The sequence below is a fragment of the Pantherophis guttatus genome, chromosome 6, assembly GCF_059756535.1.
Source record: "Pantherophis guttatus breed Tessera chromosome 6, ASM5975653v1, whole genome shotgun sequence".
NCBI classification, from domain to species: domain Eukaryota; kingdom Metazoa; phylum Chordata; class Lepidosauria; order Squamata; family Colubridae; genus Pantherophis; species Pantherophis guttatus.
In genome coordinates, this window is record NC_142068.1 from 79,048,267 (window position 1) to 79,073,836 (window position 25,570).

General features: G+C 41.2%; 1 protein-coding gene across 1 annotated transcript in view; it reads left to right on the top strand.

The window, feature by feature from the left end:
• Positions 1–25,570, top strand: part of CDH23 (cadherin related 23) — a 635,835-nt gene that overhangs the window by 341,003 nt on the left and 269,262 nt on the right. The window contains exon 13 of the mRNA XM_087872188.1: positions 3,468–3,626. Within this exon, the coding sequence (XP_087728314.1) occupies positions 3,468–3,626 (159 nt within the window). The remainder of the gene's footprint in view (positions 1–3,467; positions 3,627–25,570) is intronic.

Here is a 25,570-nt window from a genome sequence, read left to right on the forward strand (position 1 = left end):
AACCTGTCAGAACCTGCTGGATTTCACCCCTGAGAGGTGGGAATGACCCTTTAACTTTTAAGTGAAAACAAAGGGCTAAGCGTGCAGTCATATGAGATGTCACACATTATGACTGCATCACTTAGCGATGGCAATTCCAGTCCCAATTGCCATTGTTAACCAAGGACTGCTGGTCATCAAAAAAATATTCCTAGACTTGTTGTTTGTTGGACACAAGTGTTCCAGTTTGTTCCCAAGTTTGTTAGATATACATTGCCTTGGCTATAATATCCTTCAAATGCTTATTTTCATAATAATTATTTATTATGATTTATTTATCTGAAATCATTTTTAGTCTGTCCTCCATGCAAACATTTCCTAGAGAAGCTAGGAAGTACTCACAAGCTTAAAAAGCAAAATGTTGCAGTGACAGGAGAGGGAAAAAAAGGAGAAGACAGAACTAAAACACTGACCTTCGATAGCTGTTGTAGAATGACAAACTGGATACAGTTCAAGGAGAATTAGAATCGGATGGGGCTAGTCTCGTGGAATGGCCCCATCTCAATGTATCCCCCTTTGGTCTGGCTTGATAAATTTGCCACAGTAGTCCCTTATATCAAGTGGTTGGGAACTTTTAGGTATCATGGATTTTTCTGCTTTGATCCTCGTACACCACTCTGTGAGAGACGGGCAGCCAAATAAATCGTATAAATAAAACAGAGACAGCATTTAATATTTGCTTGGAGTCAAAGACCATTAAATGCTAGTGTCCTGTTACACATCTAAGCAATACCAGGCCCCTCTTGCTGGCATGTGGGGCTTGGGAATTTGTGACCTTCTCTGAGAATAGTTGAGTAAGAAATTAGTTTTACTGGTAGCTATGGGTCACTGAACCACAATCCGTGAACAGCCTTTAGGATCTCTTAAAATGATGATGAGAAAAAGCAGCTGCGTAAATACAGAGCGAGTGCAAAGCTAAGCATGCATTAACTCTGTGCCTTTGGGAACATGAAAAAGAAAATTTGTAGGAGTTCCAGGATTTTCTACATTTCATGTAATTGCCTTATTATTGGACGGCAGTAAAGTAGATGGTCATCGACGGGTTAGGAAGGCACAACGTTAATCGACCGAACGTGGCAGAAATGAAGGATAAAAAAAAAAATATTGGCATATATCGATTAGCATTAATTGCAACTTCACTCATAGCTGTCTGTCTCACAGGATTTGTCTTTAGCCAAAAAAAGAAAGAGAGAGAGAGAAGAAAATGAAGAGAGATCTGCTATGAGCCTGATGCCTTCCAAAATTTAGGGCCCCAGCTGTAGCAGCTTAAATAGAACTCCCCCTTTTTTTATGGTTTGCCGCTATGAAAGTTTTATATCCTATAAAACTTCAGTTTAAATGCATCTCTCAGGCAGTGGAGCTCTTCCCAGCTGCCTGCTTGAGCTGCATCCCAGCGTTTCAGTGAGCTGTAAATTCGTAGAAAGTCAGAGCTGCTCTATAAACACCATGCCAGCAGCCTCTGTTGCTATTAGTCTTTATGCAGCAGCGGCAACAGCAAAGAAACATGAATAAAATTCAGATTTTTCTGAAAAACTGTAAGGCATAAAACAGAAATAGAAATGACAGGGGTTAAAGGTTAGAAGTTAAGCTTATCGTAAATATATGTGTGTGATAATCTTTGGGCTGGTGTGGCAATCAAGGAGGTCCGATTAATATTTTTTTCATTAATCACAAATGCTGCCAGCCCTGTATTTATACCCCTGATGGGTAGGTTAAAACTCATGAAGGGGGGCTTGTTTAGGATTAAGGGCAGCTTTGAATATATGCATCAAATGCTTGAAGGCTGCTAATTTACATTTGATGAATATATATTCAAGATCCCTTGGAAGGCTGCTAATCCAATCTATTCTAGCAGAAGTTTATGCTCTCGGAAGTATCATTTACAATTCAACAGGCTCCTGCAGAACCTGTCCTCTCTCTGTGTAACTTTCTCTGCTGGTAATATACAGTATTTGCTTGGAACAGGTAAAAAAAATATATTGATAGATAGGTCTATCTGACAACAGCATGTAATCCTTTTGTGAGCCAGCCCAAAATTCAGAATATTGATTGTCAAAACTTATCCCAATTCTAAATTTGGTTTTCTTACTAGCTTATTTCTCTTCAGGTTTCAGATGTGGCCATCTTTCTTATTCTAGGGATTTGCAACATATTTTCAAGCAGAATCAAAGATGGGGCGCCTGCATCGGTTGTATGCATCAGACTCGTGATTTAATGTATCTGGTGACACACCAACAGATTCTATAGACTATAAAAATGTCCTTGGTGATCCTTCTAAAGATCACAAAAGGCAAAGTATGCTAGAAATATTTTCCAGATTAATAATAATAACTTTATTGTCATTGTACGTGTATACACAATATACCCATACAACGAAATTCACTTAACACCCAAAGACCAGGTCCAACACACATAACAATCCCAAACACACTCCCACCCACCACAATTCCCCACCCCTAAACCTCTCAAACATCCACACAACAGACCAAGTAATGCTGTCCAACAGCTCACTGATGGTGGCCCTTTAGTTCATTTTTGAGTGCAATTATAGCTCTGGGATAAAAACTATTCAGAAACCGTGTGGTCCGAGTTTTAATTGTTCTGTATTTTCTGCCGGAAGTCAACAGTCCAAAAAGATTGTAAGCAGGATGGGAAGAGTCTCTGAGAATGTTATGCAACTTCCTCAAACAGTGAGATTCGACGATATCGTCCAGGGTTAGTAGCTGGAGCCCGATGATATTCTGGGCAGTTTTAATGATTCTCTGTAGAGCTTTTTTGTCCGCTACAAAGCTGCTCCTATACCATGCAAAAATGTCGTATGTCAGGACACTCTCAATGGTGCTGTGATAGTAGGACAGAAGTAGATGCTGAGATAGATTTATCTTCCTGAGCATTCTCAGGAAGTACAGCCTCTTCTGTGAACATGCTTCTTCACAAGCATGTTAACATACATAGTCCATGAGTGCTCCTTCGAAATATAAATGCCCAGAAATTTAAAACTACCAACCTTCTCCACCTCCTCACCATTTATGTACAATGGTAAATGTACATCTTTGTCATGTCATGTCAAATGTACATGTCAAATGTACATTGACAGACTGACAATCTTTTTTTCCCTCTATGATTCGTGCTGGTGGGATTTGAAGATGTTCTTGTATCTAGCAGGTCCAGATTAGCTTCTCCTTGCAAGATTGAAGTATAGCTCCTTTGTTGGTGAGAATGTGGCAAGGCTATGTCAGAAGGGCAGAGTGACATAGGGGAAATTGCTGCTATTTCAGTGACTGTCCTCCATCTTGCGTATTCGGAGATGTTTAGTTTAAGATTTCATGCCTGGCTTGCTGTAAAAAACATTTATAGGGAAATAAGGGCTTCTCACTGGAAGAGAGATAAAGTTTTATCCTAACTATTTTGCATTTCTTTTTCTTTAGCTATTTGCAAATGAGAGCATACCTGACCATGTTGGTTTTGCACGGGTGAAGATTAACCTAATCAACGAGAATGACAACAGACCGATATTCAGCCAGATCCTCTATAATGTCAGCCTGTTTGAAAATGCCACAGTGGGAACTACAATTCTGAGAGTTTTGGTAAGCAGGAAACATGCGTTTCCCCAGTTGCTTAGACCAATACGTTACAATTTATCTGTGGATGAAACTTTTAAATTTTCAAGTAAACTGAAAATAGATTAGAAAATATGCTGATTTTGTAATGAAAGACTTAAATGAATTTTGATGGTAAGTATACACATTCTAAAGAAAATTACACAGGCGTGCAAATCTTTAAATCTAGATTCACATATCTTTAATAGGTTTACTCAGATCAATAGGTAGACAAGTAAAGAACAATTAACTCGTTCTTATTGTAGGTCAGATTTTAAAGAAAGAGGAGAAGCATAAGGAATTTATGTTTATGCTTCTTTTCCAGTCGATTTAATCAGACATAAGCTGGTAGCCAAATTCTGAAAACGCAAAAATCAGAGAATGACAATGTGAGATACTTATAGTCATAAGCCATAAGTTAATCGTTGTTAGCTGACAATTGTGAATGGCAAATTCAAAACTTGGAAAGTGAAAGAAATAGGATTAAGGGCAGACAAAGGACACACAGAGAGAGAAACACAACAAGATGACTGCAAGCTACCTTTCCTTACCAAGATTCACTGAGGTGTGGCAATGACTATTGTGAATTTATATTATTGTACAAGCCTTCACTTCTTAGAGATGTTAGGGCAGTGATGGCTAACCTTTGGCTAACCCCAAATACATATGTGACCCCCCCATGCTCCACCCACTTTTGACATGTGATGGCACGGTGGGCCCGGTAGGCCCGTTTTTTGCCCTCCCCAGGCTCCAGAGGATTTCTAGGAGCTTGGGGAGGGCGAAAACAGCCTCCCCCCTCGGAGGCCCTCCAGAGGCCAGAAACAGCCCATTTGCCAACTTCCGGTGGGCCCAGAAGGCCCAAAAATTAGCTGGCCAGCGCGCGCATGCATGCCGGAGCTGAGATAGGGCAACACTCGCGTACCCACCAATATGACTCCGCATGCCACCTGTGGCACGCGTGCCATAGTTTGCCATCACAGTGCTAGGGGCTAGCAACCAGATCTGGATTGCAAAAAATCCAGAGAACTACTAGTCAACAAGAAAAACATTTTTTTTTTGAATGTTATTGCTCCCAAATTTAATTTCTTTGAGGTGGGAGAAGTTCCTTTATTTAATTATAGAAAGGAATTATTAGGGAAAGGAGAAAAGAAACAACCTTGGTAGTACAGTGGTTTAAAGCACCCTGTTATTAACACAGCTGCCTGCAATTACTGCAGGTTCGAATCTTACCAGGCTCAAGGTTGACTCAGCCTTCCATCCTTTCTAAGGTAGGTTAAATGAGGACCCAGTTTGTGGGGGCAATAAGATGACTTTGTATAAAAATTTACAAAAGTATGAAGGCTATTGCTTAACACATTGTAAGCCGCCCTGAGTCTCCGGAGAAGGGCGGCATATAAATCAAATTAAAAAAAAAAAACACAATTTTTTTAAAATTCTCATCTAGTTGTCATCTGCCCAAATCTGGTAGCCTTCAGGACAGGTCGAATGTTTTCTCTGTCTTTCCATACTATCATCAATTTGAAGGTAGATGCTGAGAATGTAGAATTTGGCCAGCTATGAGCTATACTACAACTAGGAATATGGGAGCAGGAAAATTCTACATTTCAGTGTCTTCGTTTCCTTTGCATTTAGCCACAATTAAATATAGCTGGCAGGATTACTCTTCCGTAACTTCAAAAACTACACATTGGTAACCACCTTGCAGGTCTTCAAGGGCTCCCCCAGAACACTAAACAGCTGCATACATGCCAGGTCAGGCTTTGCACTGATGGTATCTGGCTTAGCAGACCTGGAACACAACAGCACCAAAACAAAGAAAAGACAGTTGAGCAAATGTTCTGCATCAGTAGGATGGAAACAGGCATCATGAAGCTCCCATAAGAGGGATAGCACTTGGGTCAGTTGATATACATATTGCCTCCAAAGAAAAATTAAATATTCTTTCGTTAAGCTTGGTTGTAATAACAACCAGCGGGTTTTAGGAAATCTAATACTAAGCTGATTTTTACAATAAAATATTAGTAATTGCTGGTATTCTTTATACCGCTGCAGTTACGTAAGCAAGATTTTCTTTCCTTCGAGTATGTTTCTCCTCACAAGCCTTTTACGCTTAAACTTTGACACGTTTGCATATTCTTCATGAACATGAGGAGCCCTGGTAGCACAGCAGACTAAAGCACTGTTATTAACATCAGCTGCCTGCAATTACTGCAAGTTCAAATCTCACCAGGTTCAAGGTTGACTCAGGCTTCCATCCTTTCTAAGATAGGTAAAATGAGGACCCAGATTGTGGGGGCAATAAGCTGACTTGGTATAAATATACAAAAGTATGAAGGCTATTGCTTAACGCATTGTAAGCCGCCCTGAGTCTCCGGAGAAGGGCGGCATATAAATCAAATAAAAAAAAATAATAAAATCAAAAACTCTCTTCTGTTATAAACCCAGAGGCTGAAAAGAGAGTTGTAAATGAATGACAGAGTCATTGATTATATGCCCCAGAGCTGTACTTGTGTTATCCAGTATTATGCATTTGGCTTGTTTATATGGATGTGATCAGTTTCATTGAGAAAAACTACCAACCAAATCAAACATACTGTATCTGCAGCATAACTTGAATGGCCCTTTGATGCCTTTCCCAATAAGATGTTCAACTCTTGTCTGCCCACCCCGTTCAGCGCTGATATATTCCCCGACGTCCCATCAACCAACATATGCAAACAGGAAGACAGAACTCAGACAAAACGTTTTAAAGGGTTTATATGTAAGTGTGTTTATTCTACAAACAGATGGTATGAAACCATATAGAGCCCCTGAGCTGTTCCCATCTGACAGTTATTAATATTTCAAACAGATGTTTAGCTAGTCGGGCTGTCAAACACTAAACAATGAGATTGTTATAGCATCTTTTCTCCCCTTACACTTCCAGCTATGCCAGCATTTTGAAGCAAATGCAAAATGCCAGGAGTTGAATCCTCAATGATAAATCAGACTATATGCAATTAGCCTTGCCATACAGATTGGCCTCCCAGCTGATCCCCCAACTTTTAAGAAAGTGCTTGCTTGTATTCTTTTGATACTTGAGAGGAAACACTCTGTACATGTCAAAAGTGCTGTTCATTTATGTGATTGTTCCTGAAAGACGTTGCTCTGTCTAGGCACAATTGAGTGCTGATGGGGAAGAGTTCAGTAATGTGCAGATTGTACTGCAAAATTTTAAACAGTTTTGCTTTGGAAGAGTGTGTCAGTGAGGTTTTTAAATACATACAAGTGAATTTACATTTCTAAGAATATACTAACTGCCTTGTAGCAAGTCCATTGGTCCATCTAACTCACAGCTTGTCAAGTCTAATTGGTAAACTTATATGAACAAGTGCTCTTCCAAACCGTGTGTGTGTGTGTGTGTGTGTGTGTGTGTGTGTGTGTGTGTGTGTGTGTATTAATGGTTGACTTGGCAACCCAACTAAATCATAAAATAGGTTACTTGACTTTGGATTGTATCTCAGCAATGATGATATCCATAACGTATATCTTCATGAAGTTTGTTTATTTGTTTGTTTATTATAGCCCATCTCACAAGGGGCTATTCTAGGGGTATACAACAATGATTTAAACAATAAAGGGTGTCAAAAAAATAATCATAATTTAAATGTTTTAAAAGTATTCAGCACATGAGATTAGAATAGAGAGGAGACACCCCCTCAAGACCTCACTGGCCTCCTAAGACTCCAAGTCTGATGACAAAGCTGGATTTTGAGGGCTTTCAGAAAGTAAGAATGAAGCTGAGTTCATTTTGGGAGGGGCGAGGAAGAATATCGCATAAGACGGGTGCCATGGCAGAGAATGATGCCTCCTCGGTCCCACCAAGTGTTCTGCCACGGTCTGCTGGATCTGATGGGGCAGGCAGAGATATTATTATCTCTTTTATTCATTAAACATGAAACTCAATCAACTGAACATTTAAAAATGTATCACAAATATCATTGACTAGCGCTGATGGTTGATACGGGTTGCTGCCAGCATCCTAGGTATCAACCAAGTATCCTCTTAAAATGTACAATGTTCCGAGTAGTGCAGTTTTTTTGCAGTTCCACTGGTGCTATTGCAGGAAGCTGCAATTTGTTGATGTATCTTATAAAATTCTTGGACATGGTACCAAGTGCCCCAATGACAATGGGTATCACTGTTACATGTTTCATCCATAGCCATGTAGTTTTGATGGCCAGGTCGCGATATTTCATGATTTTTTCCAGTTCTTTTTCTTTGACTCTGGCATCTCCTGGTACCACGATGTCAATAAATTGTACGTTTCGGTTTTCAACAACTGTGATATCTGGCATGTTGTGTTCCAAGTGACGATCCGTCTGTATTCGAAAGTCGTTGTTGTTGTTGTTGTTGTTATAATATACACAACAATGTGAAATCACAGCTGCCAGTTCTTTAGCTGCTGTTGGCCTTCACACATATCAAGGTCTTGTCAGGAATCTAGGATGTCCTAAGGTTTTTGTGTAGTATATATGTGGATCCAAGGGATCTGGATTTTCCTGATTGAGAGATAGAAATGTTGTCAATGTGCAGATTTTATAAATGTTCTCCAAAATATTTTGGTATGGCACCCAGTATACCAGTAACAAATGAGGTCTACCACGGCTCATTTATCCCATAGTCTTTCATCTTTGATTTTCAGATTGTAATCTTCTCCAATTCTTTGTTTTCTGTTCTACTATCCCCTGGTATTGCTGCATCAGTTATCCATACTTCCTTCTTTTCAAACCACAGTTAAATCTGATGTGTTATGACTTTATTAATAGGTTAACTTCCGTTTTGACTACTTTTTCAACTGAATTTCCCCACCGGTTTTTCATAACTGGGGACATAATAATTTTTACAGAGTTTTGAGTGAATAATTTTGGCATACTGTGTTTTGTTGTTTATAATCAGTTTGCGTGATCTTCTTTCACAAGCTGAGTATGCGATCTAATGTTTCTTCTGCTTCTTTGCACAATCTGCATTATGAACTATTTCATGATTTTTCAAGCCTGGCCTTGATTGAACTAGATCAAATAGTTTGCTCTTGCTCAGCCAAAATCAAGCGTTCTAATTTTTTTTTTAATGTTCCATTTGTAAGCCATTGCCAGATTTTCTCTTTATCCACTTTATCTTTGGTGGAAATTGACCGTGTAATTCTTTTCCTTGCCAGCATTCTGTATGTTTATGACATTATTTTGATCATTCACTTTGTGTTTCTTCTACATTTAGTAAGGTCTAATTTTTAACTTGTATCAGTGCTTGTTCCTGGCTGTCTTTTACATAATCATCCAATGTACGCTTTTCTTCTTTGACAAATTGTTTGACCTGAAGTAAACCCCTGCCTCCATTTTTGTGGGAGTGGATATTATTTATTTGTAAGGACTCTGAGCTCTTGAAAAAGTCCATACAAGTGGTCCCCATATATCCGTAGTCATAGTATCCATGGTTCTGTATATTTGCAACAGATATCAGAGTTAGGTATATGTTAAGGATATTGTTGTTGTGTTACCAACCAGCAGACTGTAGAGCACAGAGAAACGTTGCTGAGAGCAATGAATAAGAGATGTGCAAACTGGTTTATCAAAAGTTTACTTTATAGTGAAAAAACAATCTCATAGTCTTTAAATCAATCCAAGTCTTTGCCAGTTAAATCAGTCCAGTGATACAAAATCTTCTTACCACACAAACAGTAGTTGGTTAGAATAACAAACTCACTCTGGTTCACAAACCACGATGGTAGCAGATCCATCCAACGATGATAGCACAATGGATAGCAACTCCACACACTATGGTAGCTTATCATCAACTGAATACTTTACAGTACCTTTCTTAAATACGTTTTCAACTAAGTACAGCATGACTCAGCATTACAATGAATCAGCAGTAAAACTTTAAAGTCACACAATACATATTCATATTAAAGTTCCAGTACACATATATTGCCTGGACAACTTGTTAGGCTCAAACCATATCCTAACAGTATATATGTAAACTTTTTCATGAATCCATAATTTTATTGGCCTTGTTTGTTACTTTATGCATGAACAAAATGGTGGGTTGGCTTATATCTGCCGTTGCTTCTCCTCCTCCCTCAGGATCTTACTGGTCACTGCTTGGCTGATGATGGAGGGAATCACCTCATTGGTATCACATACCCCATGCTGGTTTCCCTGTTCTTGCGATGTCTCCTGTGGATGATGGCTCCTCCATGTCTTCCTCAGAGGCCTTGAGGGAGAATGAGAGCATTCCTGGCACGTCCAGTATTGCTGACCTTGAACTGCCGGCGGAGTATGCCTCACCTGGGGAGAGCTCACAGGCCAATGAGGAAGAGGGGGAGGAGCTACCAGCCTTGGTAGATGCTAGAGTATGCAGGGCAGAGAGGCGGAGTTCTGCCAGATTGATGGGGAAAAGGCCTCACCCCTCTTAATGGACTGCACCAGGAAGGGCTATTTAGCACGGCAGGCAGAGGGAGGCGTTGCTGGAAGCAACATGTGTAAGCCTTCTCTGTGGGGGCACCTACCATCTGGAATGAGCTCCCCCTGGAGATACGGAGGATCCCGGATCTGCGCACCTTCTGCCGCGCTGTGAAGACCTTTTTATTCCATCAGGCAGGCTTGGCCTAATCTCTTCCCTTTTTTAAATATGTAAATTTTAATCTGTTTTTAAATTATTGGGGTGTTTTAATTTGTCTGGGCCAAAATGATTTAATTTGATTTTATCTGGTTTTTAAATTTTTTGTATCTATGTATTTTATTGTTGGCTGTTCACCGCCCTGAGTCCTTCGGGAGTAGGGCGGTATACAAATCAAATAAACTAAACTAACTAACATGGCCAGATGATTGTTTGTGTTTCCAGGGCTCTGCAGCTCGTGGATTTAACTCAGTTGCAGAGAGCGTTTATGTTCGTGTTTGGAGCAGCCAATTATCCGTCGGGTAGACTAATTGGCCATTGCCTGGAAGGTTAGTCTGGAGCTTGTTGGAGGCTGGCTTCGCTGAAAACAACCGCCTGAACTCTTGGCTTGGACAATTACTGCAACTCCTCCCTACAAGCCCTAAAACCGGACTTGTTGACAAACCTCAGTGGAGACCCCGGACCTCGGAGGGGATTTTGGCTGCTTATTTTTGGAACCTATGCAGGCAAAACCTTTATTACCAAGAATGTTTTTGGTTTGGCTGTAAGTTTGTTTTGCTTTTGGTGATCTAATTGGCCGCGAGCCAATTACTGTGCTAAGCTTGCAGCTGGGGGTTAACTGAAAACCTGAAAGAGAACTTTTGGGGGAAAAGACTGAATAAAGCTCTCTACACCAATCCTGACGTGTGGGTGAGTGGGGGCAGCACAGTTCTGCACAGAACACTCAGAGTCTTAGAGCAAACCACCATGCGCTCCCTGCAAAAGAGAAACTTGAAATACAGGTAGTCCTCGGCTTACAACCATTTGTTTAGTGACCATTCAAAATTACAGCAGCACTGAAACAAGGGGCTTATGACCATTATTCATACTTATGACCTTTGCAGCATCCCCATGGTCACACGATCAAAATTCGAATGCTTGGCAACTGGCCTATATTTATGACACGTGATCCCAATGGGATCTCCTTTTGCTACCTTCTGACAAGCAAAGTCAATGAGGAAGCCAGTTGTTCACTTAACAACTGTGAAAGAAAGAAAGAAAGGTCATAAGATGAGGCAAAACTTACTTCACTATCCTGCTTAGCAACACAAATTTTGGGTGGTTGTAAGTCAAGGACTATTTGTTATTCATTGGCAACCTTCAGTATCAAAAGACTATGGTATCGTGCTCTGGAAAGAGGTCCTAAAACAGCATCTAGTGTGATAAAAAGGCCGATTTGAGAGTGGCAATCCCTTCCACACTGAGGGCAGATACATTCTGTCCCCTGCCCAGCCCCTAGATTTCGCTGGTTCCGGGACTGCCTCTTTGCCTCAGCCTGCCGAACAAGTGTCTCTTCGAATTGGAGAAGGCCATGCTGTGTCTTTAGCCTCCAAGCTGAACGATCGGAGGTCAAGGTTTCCCAGTTGTTAATGTCCATTCCCAGGGCCTTTAAGTCCCTCTTGCAGATATCCTTATATTGCAGCTGTGGTCTCCCTCTGAGGCGCTTTCCCTGCACTAATTCTCTATACAGGAGATCTTTCGGAATCCCACCATCAGCCATTCTCACGACATGCCCAAGCCAGCGTAGACGTCGCTGTTTCAATAGTGTATACATGCTAGAAATTCCAGCACATTCCAAGACTGCATCCAGGTGATGCCAAGAATATGTTGGAGACAGCGCATACGAAAGGTATTCAACTTTCTATCCTGCCGTGCGTAAAGGGTCCAAGACTCACTGCAGTACAAGAGTGTGCTCAGGACACAAGCTCTATAGATCTGGATCTTTGTATGTTCCCTCAGCTTCTTATTAAACCATACTCTCTTTGTAAGTCTGGAAAATGTGGTGGCCGCTTTACCAATATGTTTATTCAGCTCAGTATCTAAAGAGAGAGTGTCAGACATAGTTGAGCCGAGGTACTCAAAGTCATGGACACAAAGGCATGGTTGTAAATCAAGGACTATTTGTAGTGATGAAGTATTGGGTTTTATCAATGAGTATGAATGTGTAAAAGAAAGGATAAGAAGACAGGCAAGTATTCCAAGTTTCCAGTAGGCTGCTATCTGAAAGGGAATGTTGTATTCTCCTTTCCTCTGATCCTATTGTTCTTAGTTTAGCATTTGTATTCATATCAAAACAGGAAACCACTTGAAGAAACTAGAAGCATTTGAAATGTGGATTTACAGACGACTGTTACGTATAAACTGGATTAACAAAATCAGAAATGAGGAGGTGATAAGCCGCCTGGGAAAGCAAAGGGAAATAATCAAAGCCATTAAAAAGCGAAAGTTAGAATATTTTGGACATCTGATGCGACACCCAGAAAAATACGGCATCCTTCACTTAATCCTTCAGGGAAAGATTGAAGGCAAACGAGGTCCAGGCAGAAGAAGAACATCATGGCTTCAAAACCTAAGGGACTGGTTTGGACAAAACTCAGCAGCACTTTTTCATACGGCTGTTGACAAAAATAGGATTGCCAGCATGATCGCCAACGTCCGATGACGGATATAGCACAAGAAGAAGAAGAAGATTCATATCAAATTGTTTGTGAGGGCGTTTGTAGAAATCTTTGTGTGTGCCTTTGGCTGGGGACTGGGAGAATTTTGTATAAATGTAAATAGTTTCAAATAGTTTTGAACTGCCATAAATTGACATTTCTGTCATAAGAAATGGATTGTTATAGGGGGGAAAAACCCTGAGGGAAACCAGTTTGGATCCAAATAAAATTTACTCCCAGTTTATCAACCAAATAACACTTGGATCCATAAAATAGCAATGCCTGACTTAATATCAAATTATCAGATAATGGTAATAAGTAAGCACCAGGCACAATGTAGAGGAAGAATTGGTCCAGTAATGTATTACTAACCCAAATAGTTGTTGAAGCAGCCTTAAATTTTGTCCATGTGGGTCAGAAATGATGGGAATTCCATAATAACCTTTGGAGGACCATACCTTGCCAACATGTGTTGTAGAAATTCTCCAAACAATTAGCTGTCTGATTAGAGCAGAATTAAGAAGTTCAGTTTTTCTCTTTGATCCATCTGCCCTCCATCCTCAAGCTACCTGATTGTCTTATAGAAGCAAGAAAAAACCTATAGATCTGGAGTCTCCAACCTTGGCAACTTCTGGAGGTTTGGGGAGTTGAAGTCCACAAGTCTCAAAGTTGCCAAGGTTGGAGACCCCTGCTCTAGAGTAACTTTTTGCAGTGAGGTAACTACCATAGTGGAATTGTAACACATTTTACTCTCCCTCAGCAGATAAGTATAAATCTTGTGAAAGCAGGGCTCCTCCATTTTGGCATCAGGAGCTGTTGTAGAAAGTAAGAAAGATGATCTTGATGGAGATATGGAGGATCCTTTGCCTGGGCAAGTGATGGCTAATCTTTTTGTTGTTGCGTGCCGAAAGTGCGCGCACGTGCCTGCACCCATATTGCAATGTGCGACCCTCCCCACACATGCATGCATGACCCCACGTGCTGCCCCGCCCCACCACGCATGCACATAAGACCCCCCCCCTGTGCCCCGTTTTGGGCCTAGTAGGCCTCCCTGCAGCCTCCTGGGACCAAAAATGGGCCGTGGGGTGGGAGCACCGGACCCCCCGTGCTCCCCCCTGCAGTGCACCCCCCGTGGCCCATTTTTGGTCCCAGGAGACTCCAGGGAAGCCTGCTAGGCCCAAAACGGGCTGCAGGGGGGCACCACACCCCCTGCGCATGCACGCATGACCCCCCCCGCCCCCCTGTGCATGCACATGCATCTCCCACACACAGCCCTGCGTATGCACGGCATTGACCCCAAAATCACCTGGCTGGCAGGAGGCACATGCGGGATAGAGCTGAGCCGGGCGATGGCTCCTGTGCCCACAGAGAGGGCTCTGCGTGCCAATTCTGGCACACGTGCCATAGGTTCACCATCACGGGCCTAGGCAAAAATATTTGGAAGTCCACAATGAGATAACATTCAGAGGCAGCTCAGGAAGCTCTTTCCAGAGGGGGGGACACAGCAGATTCAAACCTTGCAAGATCCTGTTATTATGGCTTGTCTCAATAACAGTAATTGTATCCTTCCTGTGGTGTTGATCTGTTAGTCCAGTCTATCTCATAAGGCTGACAACTGCAATTGTTTTTCAATCATTAGCGTGGCTTCTAAACTGTTAGGGAGAGATAGATGGTGATACTAGAATCAGGTCTGTTATTTTCAGCTTTTCTTTTTCTGGAAGTGTTTCTCAGGCTTTTTTTTTTTTTCTTTCTTTTTCTATCCTGATTCCTCCTCCCCATTACAATCCGTTTATTTATTTATCAAATTAAACCTTTATAAGTAAGCAGGTTGTTATTTCAGGAGGCGTGAGAGGTGCAAAAACAGTAGTAGGGACGTCTGCATATAGCAAACGAGCTCTAATTGTGTTGAACTCCACAAGAAGAAACATAAATAATCTTACGTTAAAGGAGAAACAGGAATTAATTTTCAAGTATCAGTACCGTTTATAATCAATGCTTGTTTTTCACAGTAGCCCCATTTCTGTTCTTCTTCTTCTTCTTCTTCTTCTTTTTTTTTTTTTTGAATTGTCTTCTTTTAATTAAGAAGTTATTTCTTCAGAAAGAGCCTGGAGGTTGTTAATGCTGAACCTGCAGAAATAGAGCTGTTCCCTTCCTTGTTCAAACTTTGCCTCGGAATGTACCACCACACCCGCTTTCCATCAGTTCAATGAACAGGCACAAAAAGCCTCCACTTTATCAATGAAATATCTTCCTAGCTCCTGGCGAGAACTCCACGAGATTCAGGAAGGGGTGTCAACGTCTCCCCCTCCCCCACTGATTTAGGGTGCTCTTTGCTTTTTCAGCATCTCTTGTTCCTGGAGGCTATAAAGATATACAACCACCAACATGCTCAGGAAGTGTGAAATTCATTCTTGTTGACCTTTCTGTTGTATTATTAAAAGGTTTCATGGCTACTTGTTTCAAGGGAGGGTTGTGTCTTATTATTTCAATATCTGCTGGGACTGGGACTTGCCAATGTCTGCCCGAGTCATTGTTAGTAACAGACACAGATTTTACCATCTTGCTTAGGGCCCCATGGGTGCTGCTGTTTCTGGATATTCCATTGCAGGTAAATATATGTGCCTGTTGGTCCTTTCAGGTGTTGTGACTCCAACCCCTGAGGCTGTCCTAACAGAGGGAGAGGACTCAGAAGGTGAAGGAGAGGATTTGGCAAGGCCTCCCTCTCCAGGACCTTCCTCTCTGGCAATGCCTTCAGGTTTCCTCTGAAGGCCAAGAGATATGCCAGGAGCAAGGCACTTCGGAGCAGCCGCAGATAGAGAGCGAGGGGGATGAGTTTTGGCTGGATCCCAGACAGCGTCGGAAGGATAAGCGTGTGCAGCAGAGAAAGCGGCGTGGGCGGGCCAGAGATTGAGCTGAGTCACTGGACCACACCCCACAAGGGATAAAAGGGGGTGTGTCGGCTATTCAGGCCTTGTGACGGACGAATTGAAAAGCTCGGAAGTCATATTGTGTTTCTAGAACCCTATTAGAATCTGTTTTTGGCTTTCTTCGGACTGGACTTTGACAATTCTTTGCTTTGTGGAATTAATTTGGTATATCGGACTGAGGAGAAAAAACCTCCCTTAGTGAGTAAAATCTCTTGGCAGGCAGTTCATGGTTCGCTGCCAAGACTGTTATCTTAAAGGAATTCCTGACTGTTTGATTCATTAACTCTTGGCTGTCTGATTGTGTGTGTGCGTGCGATGGGGACAGAACATCAGGAGGTTTTTTTGGCTAGATTTCAGAAGTGTCTTGCCATTGCCTTCTTCCAAGGGCTGAGAGACGGTGATTGGCCTAAGGTCAATCACCTCTGCTGACTGCCAGGAGTTCGATTCTGACGGCTCAAGATTGACTCAGCCTTACAGCCCTCCAAAGTCAGTTAAATGAGGACCCAGATTGTTGGGGACAATATTCTGAGTCTCTTAGAGAGGATTCAGTAAAGCACTATGAAGTGGTATATAAGTCTAAATGCTATTGTTATTGTAGCCCAGTGCAGTGGTGAGATCCAAATTTTCTTACTACCGGTTCTGTGGGCGTGGCTTGGTGGGCATGGTGTGACATGGTAGGCGTGGCTTTGTGGGCGTGGCAGGGGAAGGATACTGCAAAATCTCCATTCCCACCCCACTCCAGGGGAAAGATACTGCAAAATGCCCATTCCCACCCCACTCCAGGGGAAGGATACTACAAAATCCCCATTCCTTCCCCACTCCTGGGAGAAGGATATTGCAAAATCTCCATTCCCACCCCACTCTGGGGCCAGCCATGGATGGTATTTGCCGGTTCTCCAAACTACTCAAAATTTCCGCTACCGGTTCTCCAGAACCTGGATTTCAACCCTGGCCTAGTGCCTTAACCTCTACATTAAACTGGCTTTCTACTGCTATATGAACATAACTTTAAAATGATTGTGTCTGCCTGTATAATGTATGCCTAGATGACAATGCCTGCCTGGCCAGTTCTATATATGAATTACTCTACTCTACTCTACTCTACTCTACTCTACTCTACTCTACTCTACTCTACTCTACTCTACTCTACTCTACTCTACTCTACTCTACTCTACTCTCACAGTATTTCTGTCCTAGTTATACTATTAGTCCCTTTCTTCGTTGACATTCTGTTTGTGGCCTCAAAGTGTTTTATTAACCTTAATAAGTGATGACCTGCATGAAAACCAGTGGTACAGCATTGGAGGCATAAGCATGGAACAGATCAAGTTTCCTATTCGCCTTAGAAATGACCGATTTTTATTACATTCTGATTTGAAGTACTCTGAAGTATTAGCAATCTTGCATATTCTTGTGGTCACACAAACTTCACCCAGCCCCAATTTCTGCAGGCTTATTACTGGATCAATAAGTATCTGCGTGGATAAATGATCCCATACAAAATCAAGGATAAAAGCAGTGCTTGTTGCTTGGCTTCAGTCTTTTCCTGAGTCAGTCTTTTGTATTGGAAGCCAGCAGGCTAGTCAGGCTGCAAAGTCTTTATCTTCTGGCAATAATGAACAGTCGTATTAATACATGCAGCTGTCTGGGTCTCAGAAAGACTCCTGTCATTTATTCAATGCTGCTGCAAACTGTAAAAGTGAGTGATTTCAGAATAGCAGGGACACTGTGACCCTTGGAGCTTACATCCACACACTTCAAATCTCTCTTCTTACTAAGCTTAAATCAGCAGAGTCAAATTATAGGATAAAGAGAAGTTGTGCTAATCTTCAGAAGTCTTACGGAGGCTGAAATGTGTGTATCCCTATATGTGGATATCACACCTCTCCGTCAGTCGGAGCACGAATGGAATTGCATATCCTGCGCTGAAATTGCTCTGTTGCGTAAATATTAGTTCTTGTTTTCCTCTCACCTGACAATCAGGTGGTAAAAAAAAAAATAGCCTAGCTCTTCCTTTCTCTCTTCCCTGCATTATTTAAATCGTATACGTCTTCGTTTTTTTTTACAGCTCAAGTCTAGCAACAAGAAGGTGCGACACATGAAATGAAAAGTTTGTTTCAGAATAAGTACTAGACAGGCAGCCATGAAAACAGTTTAGTATTCAGCAGTACACATTTCAATGTACAACATGCTTACAGTGTTAAAAACCACACACGCTGTAACTACTTTTCGAAACCATGTTTTAATTCTTGGTATTATAAAGTTTCACAATATTTATTCACACTGCAAAGAGTTTTGCATGTGTCTTATAGTGGTTTTTTTCTTGAACTAAACAGGTTGAAAGAAATTCCCTATTTCATTTACCATAATCTTTGATTTCTGTTCATTAAGTATTGTGTGTATTTGTTTTGTTCTTCTTCCTTTTGTTTTCCTGTTCTAAGACGAGAGAAGACCTACTAAGTGTTTTCTAACAGCCTCAGCAAGTCTTGAACTCAGTTCATGAGACTAAGGTATCTTCCTCTACAAATTATTTCTGCTTTTAAGATGCAGAAGGAAGATAGAATTCCTGCATTTGGAAACTACTATGCGTGTTTTTTTCTTTACTTATGCCAAACTCAGAGGGAGGGAGGGAGAATTTTATTATTTTATGAAAAACCACTTCTTCAAGTTCTTGGAATGTTGCTATATATGAAATCATAAACATTCACAAGATTTTGGTGTTCAAAATCTCATAAACAAAATTTCACAGTCACCCCTTGCTGACAAAGGATTTCATTCACTTTTTTAAATTATACTTAGGTTTACTCTCTCTTTCATCTTGTCTTCCATTATCTCCTCTTTAAAATTGCTCTGTACTTTGAGAGATGGAATCCTGTTGCATGCCAAGATGTGTACTGTACTCATCTAATTTATCTAAGTAAAAGACAATGAAAATATGAATAGAATTCCTCTTGATTCCCAAGTGATTAATTTTTGCAGATCTCCTCACTTTGTAATTGGAAGAAATGGCTTAATGGCATTCCCAGGAATGTCTACTGTATTGGTCTCATCCAGAATTCTCCATCTTTCCTTTTTCAACATATGTTATTTTCAACAACAGATTACTGTACCATGAAAACTGGTCAAAGATTTTATCCTAAAACTGAAAGGTTGTTGGAGAGGATACTTTGGGTGTTTTAGTCTGATATCACACATGGAGTTTTATCACTTCACTGGGCAAAATAAGTTGATCTCTTCTAATATGCTGGCTCTTGCTTATCTCTACTTTTTGTAAAAGTATGGGATTGGTCCTAATAAAAGAAGAAGGCCCTGTTTAATAACACCTAAGAAGGAAGCCAAAGTGTTTTCTCCACAAGGAAATCTGCTCATGTTCTGGAATCCAGGATCCTATTTAATCAGATAATATTACCTTAGTTAGAATGAATGTATTGATCTTATTTGAAATGTTTTTGTCTGGTGATTGCCTTTCCTTAATCCTCCTGCTTTCTACTTGCATCCTCTTCCTTCCTTCCTTCCTTCCTTCCTTCCTTCCTTCCTTCCTTCCTTCCTTCCTTTCTTTCTTTCTCTTTCCTTCCTTCCTTCCTTCTTTCTGTCTTCTTTCCTCTCCCTTTAGATTGCTGTCAGGGTCCAACAGACGCCCTAACTAAATCAAATTGCTACCTCTGGTATCTTAAGGATTTCCACAGGGACTGTTAATACTGCAACTCTGGATTTGGGATAGGGAAGTCCAAAGCATCTTTCTTATTTCTGTGGGGGGTCCCCCCTAAATTTGGGCTAAAGAGGATGTTTATTAGAATAGCTAAGAACCCCCAGCTGGACAGGTAGAATATAATTTTATTTTATTTTATTTGTTTGTCAGACATGTACAAGTTAGCAAGTATAAGTATAAACATAAGTATGAAAAAAAGGAAGTAAATGCAGATAAATGGGGACAGCAGGACAGGGACAGTAGGCCGCTGGTGCGCTTATGCACGCCCACTTTACAGACTTCTTAGGAATGGGGTGAGATCCACGGTAGACAGTTTAAGGTTGAAGCTGTGAGGGTTTGAGGATGTAACAATAGAGTCGGGTAGAGTATTCAAGGCGTTGACCACTTTGTTGCTGAAGTTGTATTTTCTGCAATTGAGTTTGGAGTGGTTTACCTTGAGTTTGTATTTATTGTTTGCCTGAGTATTATTGAGGTTGAAGCTGAAGAAGTCATTGACAGGTAAGAAGTTGTAGCAGACAATTTTGTGTACTATGCTTAGATCAGACCGCAGGAAGCGCAATTCCAGATTGTCCAAGCCCAAAATTTCAAGCCCGGTGGCATAAGGGATTCTATTGTGAGTAGAGGAGGAGTAACTCTTCTCATGAAATATCTCTGGACCCGCTCAATTGTATTACTGTCCGATATACGATATATATTAGGGAGGCTCAGCTTAACTTAGTGGTAGCTTACTGAAATTACTTTAAACTGAAATCCCTGGAAGGCGGTATATCCAACTACAGATAAGTCACCCCAAGCCAGTCCATAAGAGTGACCTAGCTTGCTCTTTGAGTCTCGTGCCCACTGGCTTTTCATAAGGTGATTAAAAGGTAGTTAAAGATTAAAGACACAACGGATACTTTGAGTGAAGCTCAGATGGTTACTGCAGAGATTCTTCTATATTTTTTCTTGGCAACAGAAAGGACGTTGTTTCATAGACCCTCTTTCTGATATTTTTTAAAACTTTTCTGTCTGTAGCCTTAAGAATTTCTGGGCACTCCTTCCCATCCGAATTCTAACCAGATTTGACTTTGCTTAACTTTTTTAGAATCAACCGAGATCAGTGAGATACTACCACCTCATATGACCATGTGTGAGTAGGAAATAGGCATTTGTACACAAGTGCAAGGAAGTCTCAAGAATTGTAGACAAACACAGCAAAAATGAATTAGAGCAAATAAGTAGCTGCAAACAGGCTTATAGATTGCAGCTCAGATATGCATAATAATTAATTCAGAGTTGTTTCCTTCTACTTTAAAATGATTTGTTCTTGTAGTGACATGGATTCCATTTGATTTTGAAGCTCCCAGACAATCACTTAAGAAAATATTACTTTCCAAGTAGACCTACTGCTCATAACTCATTCCATCACTCTGATTGGATAAGATTGGACTCAAATCATTTATTTTAGCCTGCTTAGATTTCCTGATGCCAAACAGTTGCTTAGCTGCTTCAGCTGAGCTTTCAGAGACCCTGTTTTAGATACCCGTGAGATCTTGTTTCCTTCTTTCTTTTGATGAAAGAATACTGAGATGAAGGATCTGGATGACAAGGAAAACACTTGTTTTCAACAAGGCAAGAACAGGCAATATCTATTTTTCTGTTTGTTCCATTGCCATTAACAATTTCTTTTCACCATAAATCGTCTCTGAGCCTTTCCACAGGCTAAACATGTTTGATCTCCATGAAATCCTCAGGTCATTGTTATCACCACCCTGCAACCCCTCAAGAACCCAAATAAATAAAAGACAACTGTAGAACTGTGGAAAGGTTAGTCGTGATTCAGCGAGGCAAAGAAACAAAAGAGTTCCACCTTATTGGAGATAATGTGTTGTGTCCTATTTGATATGTGTCAAGTCTTCCCATACTAACAGTGTTTTTCATCGTCAGCCACTTAAGAATCAGGACTTCAACTCTCAGAATTCCTCCCAGCACAACATGCCATTCTCATCCTCAACAACTTTAAGAGGTGTAGACGTCAACTCACATGCTGGCTGGGGAATTCTAGGAGTTGAAGACTACACAAAGTTGAGAAACACTGTACTAATATACTGATTGAAGAGGACCCTTCAAGCATCTGTAGCAAAATCATTATGTTCATTAATTGCTCGCTGCCTTCCTCATTTTATCTCTTTTAATTAAAGTTATAGTCACTTTCATATTAACCACTTTCACCCAGAATCAGTGCTTTTTCATTTTCCAACTGGGTCTCATACAAGGTTTATGCACACCCAGTATGCATATACAAGCACACACATACAAGTTTTTATGTCTCCCTCCCTCTTTTCCTACTAATTGTAAATCGGCAACAAAAATATCAGTGTTGATATCATGTGCCATCTAAAAAAAGATCAGCCTACCTAAAATACTAACAACTTCCACAGTTTCCTATCATTGATTTCCTGTTGGTCTAAACTACTTCGTAAAATCACTTCCCTCCAAATGGACATTTACATTCACGTCAAGTTCTAGTATCAATTTACAAAGCCTTAGTAAGACCAAACTTGGAAATACTATATCCAGTTCTGGTCACCACAATACAAAAAAGATGTTAAGACTTTGAAGAGTGCAGACAAAACGACAAAAAGGGGGATGGAGGCTAAAACATACGAAGAACAGTTACAGGAATTGGGTATGTCTAGTCCTGTGATGGCGAACCTATGGCATGCGTGCCACAGGTGGCACACGGAGCCATATCGGTGGGCATGCAAGCTCAGCTCCGGCAGGCATGCGCATGCCAGTCAGCTGATTTTCGGGCCTTCTGAGCCCACTAGAAGTAGTGAAACAGACTATTTCTGGCCTCCAGAGGGCCTCTAGACAGGTGGGGAAGGCTGTTTTTGCCCTCCCCAGGCTCCTAGAGAGGCTCTGGAGCCTGGGGAGAGCAAAAAACAAGCCTACCAGGCCCACTGTGCCATCACGTGCCAGAAGCAGGGGGAGCATGGGGGGGGGCATGTGTGCATGCGTGGGGGACAGGGCACATATAAGTATGGCTGTGGGCACCCGCGCTTGACACACACACACACCCCTGTGCTCCCCCACTTTTGGCACACAATGGCAGAAAGGTTAGCCATCACTGGTCTAGTCTAATGAAAAGAAAGACTAGGGATGACATGATAGCAGTGTTCCAATATTTGAGGGCTCCTACAAAGACGAAGGGGTCAAAACTTTTTTCCAAAGCACCTGAAGGCAAGACAAGAAACAATGGTGGGAAACTAGCCAAGAAGAGAAGCAACCTAGAACTAAGGAGAAATGTCCTAATGGTGAAAGCAATCAACCAATGCAATAGGTTGCCTTCAGAAGTTGTGAGTGCTCCATTACTGGAGGCTTTCAAAAGGAGATTGAATTGTCTGAAATGGTATAGGTTGGAGTAGAAGGCCCCTTCCCACACTATTGTTCTATGTTCTAATATGCCCAGCTATCTTAGCTAACTGAAAATAATGAATTAACAGATCTGGTTTATCTTGCTTAAGTATTTATTTATTTATTATTTATTGGTTCAATTTATATGCCGCCCTTCTCCGGGGACTCAGAGTGGCTTACAATGCATTAAGCAATAGCCTTCATACTTTTGTATATACCTGCTTAGTAGGGCTTCCGGCCCGCCCAAAGCTGTGTTCTTTTTTTATATATATACAAAGTCATCTTATTGCCCCCACAAACCGGGTCCTTACTTTACCTACCTCGAAAGGATGGAAGGCTGAGTCAACCTTGAGCCTGGTGAGATTTGAACTTGCAGTAATTGCAGGCAGCTGGTGCTACTTTAACAGCACTTAGTCAGCTGCGCCACCAAGGCTCTTATAGTATGCTTGATATTTTATTGCTATCATAGAGAGTTTTATTTTAATCTTCCATTTTCTTAATCCACATTCTGGTTTGGCTCCTTAACTTTCTGGAGCAGAATTTTCAAGGACATCTCTATAAATGCTCTCCCTAATCACTGATCCTGTCCAGAGGTGGTGACTTTATCATGAAGCATTTGTGGATTTGAAAGCTAGCAGAGTTATGGTGTGAGAGCAAGAGAGGAAAAAATCAGCAGAGGCAGCAAGCTGGACTTTTGCAAAAAAAAAGTCTTAAGATGGCAGTACATTTTTCATTAAAAATAGAGTCTCTGTGAGCTGGCAGATTTGGCCATCTAAAAATGTTTATTTGCTTCTTCCTCCTCCTGATTCTCCCAATTAAAAGAATATTATAAGGGTAAGGAACTAAAAGGGACACAGTGGCTCAGTGGCTAAGACGCTGAGCTTGTCACTCAAAAGGTCAGCAGTTCAGCGGTACGAATCCCTAGTGCCGCGTAACAGGGTGAGCTCCCACTACTTGTCCCAGCTTCTGCCAACCTAGCAGTTCGAAAGCATGTAAAAAATGAAAGTAGAAAAATAGGGACCACCTTTGGTGGGAAGGTAACAGCGTTCCATGCGCCTTTGGCGTTTAGTCATGCCGGCCACATGACCACGGAGACGTCTTCGGACAGTGCTGGCTCTTCAGCTTTGAAACGGAGATGAGCACCGCCCCCATTTTAAGGAAAATGTGCTGAGGTGGCGCAGTGGTTAGAGTGCAGTACTGCAGCTACTTCAGCTGACTGCTAGTTCAGCGGATCAAATCTCATCGGCTCAAGGTTGACTCAGCCTTCCATCCTTCCGAGGTGGGTAAAATGAGGACCCAGATTGTTAGGGGGCAATATGCTATTTAGTATACTGTCTTTGGTGTAAGCCTCCCAGAGTCCTCGGAGAGTGGGCGGCATAGAAATATGACTAATAAAATAAAATAAAATAATATGCATATCAAAGGATTTAAAAAAAAACATATACAATGCAAAACTCAATAATTATCACTATGCAAAGCTTCAGATTCGATTCCAGAAAGATGCTTTGGAGTGAAAAAGTAGCACAGGTATACTTCTCTTTAAAACAGCTGGATCTTTTAAGAAGCAGCTGCATTGGGGAGCAGAAGGCAGGTGCTCTGCGTGCGCTCCTGCATGCTTCAAAGAACTTTGAATCAAATCCAGCATGCTACACCACCCTAACAATAATGTCCTTTCTGCTTCAAGTATTTTATAAAGAAAACCACGGTGGTTACATTCAAATTATTTTACCTGATCTAATCAAATAAATTTTTGCAAAACAATGACTTTATATCACCCGAATTAAGTCAGCTGCATAATGCAAAGACAAAGTATTTAAAGGGGGGGAAAAGTACATTTTGGATCTTGGGACACATAAATGTAAGGCAGTGGTGAAATCTAAAATTTGTTACTACCGGTTCTGTGAGCGTGGCTTGGTGGAGGGGTAACGTGACTGGGTGGACGTGGCCAATTTTATTTTATTTATTTTTTTACTTTTAAAACCATTTTTTCTACAACCTTTTCGGTGAAGAGGTTGTAAAAAATGCTTTCAAAAGGCTCTGACGATCCCAGCTGAGTTGCCTGATCAGCAGAAGCTTTTTTTCTTTTAAATGCAAGCAACTCAGGCAACTCAGCTGGGATCGTCAGAGGCTTTTAAAAGCATTTTTTCTACAACTAAAGAAGTTGTAGAAAAAATGCTTTTTAAAAGCCTTTTAAAGCCCTTTAAAGCCAGCTGAGCTGCGCAATCATCAGAGGCTTTTTTTTTTTACTTTTAAAACATTTTTTCAGCCGAAGAGGTTGTAGAAAAAATGCTTTTAAAAGTAAAAAAAAAAAAGCTTCTGATAATTGTGCGGCTCAGCTGGGCATGAGGGGGTGGGGGGGCAGGGATTTTTGCTACCGGTTCTCCGAACCACCCACCGCCATCGCTACTGGATCGGGCGATCCGGTCTGAACCGGGAGCATTTCACCCCTGATGTAAGGGCGTAATTTGGAATAATCTGACATCCCCTGGTCACATGGTTGTATTTTGGGCACTCAGCAACTGGCCTGCAATTGCAGCCATTTGCAGTGTCCTGCAGTCATGATCATAATTTATGAATTTTTTGTTGGAAATCAGTGTTTATGTCCAGTTTCCAGCAAAAACCACTTATTTTGTCAGCATTGAACCTTCTTTCTACGCCCTATGGATTTGTTATCAGGACCATTATTTTTTCCCCTTGTTTTTCTTCTTTAGTATAATAACGCATTCATTGTAGAGTTCAACTCCAGATGCCCTCAACTTGAATTCC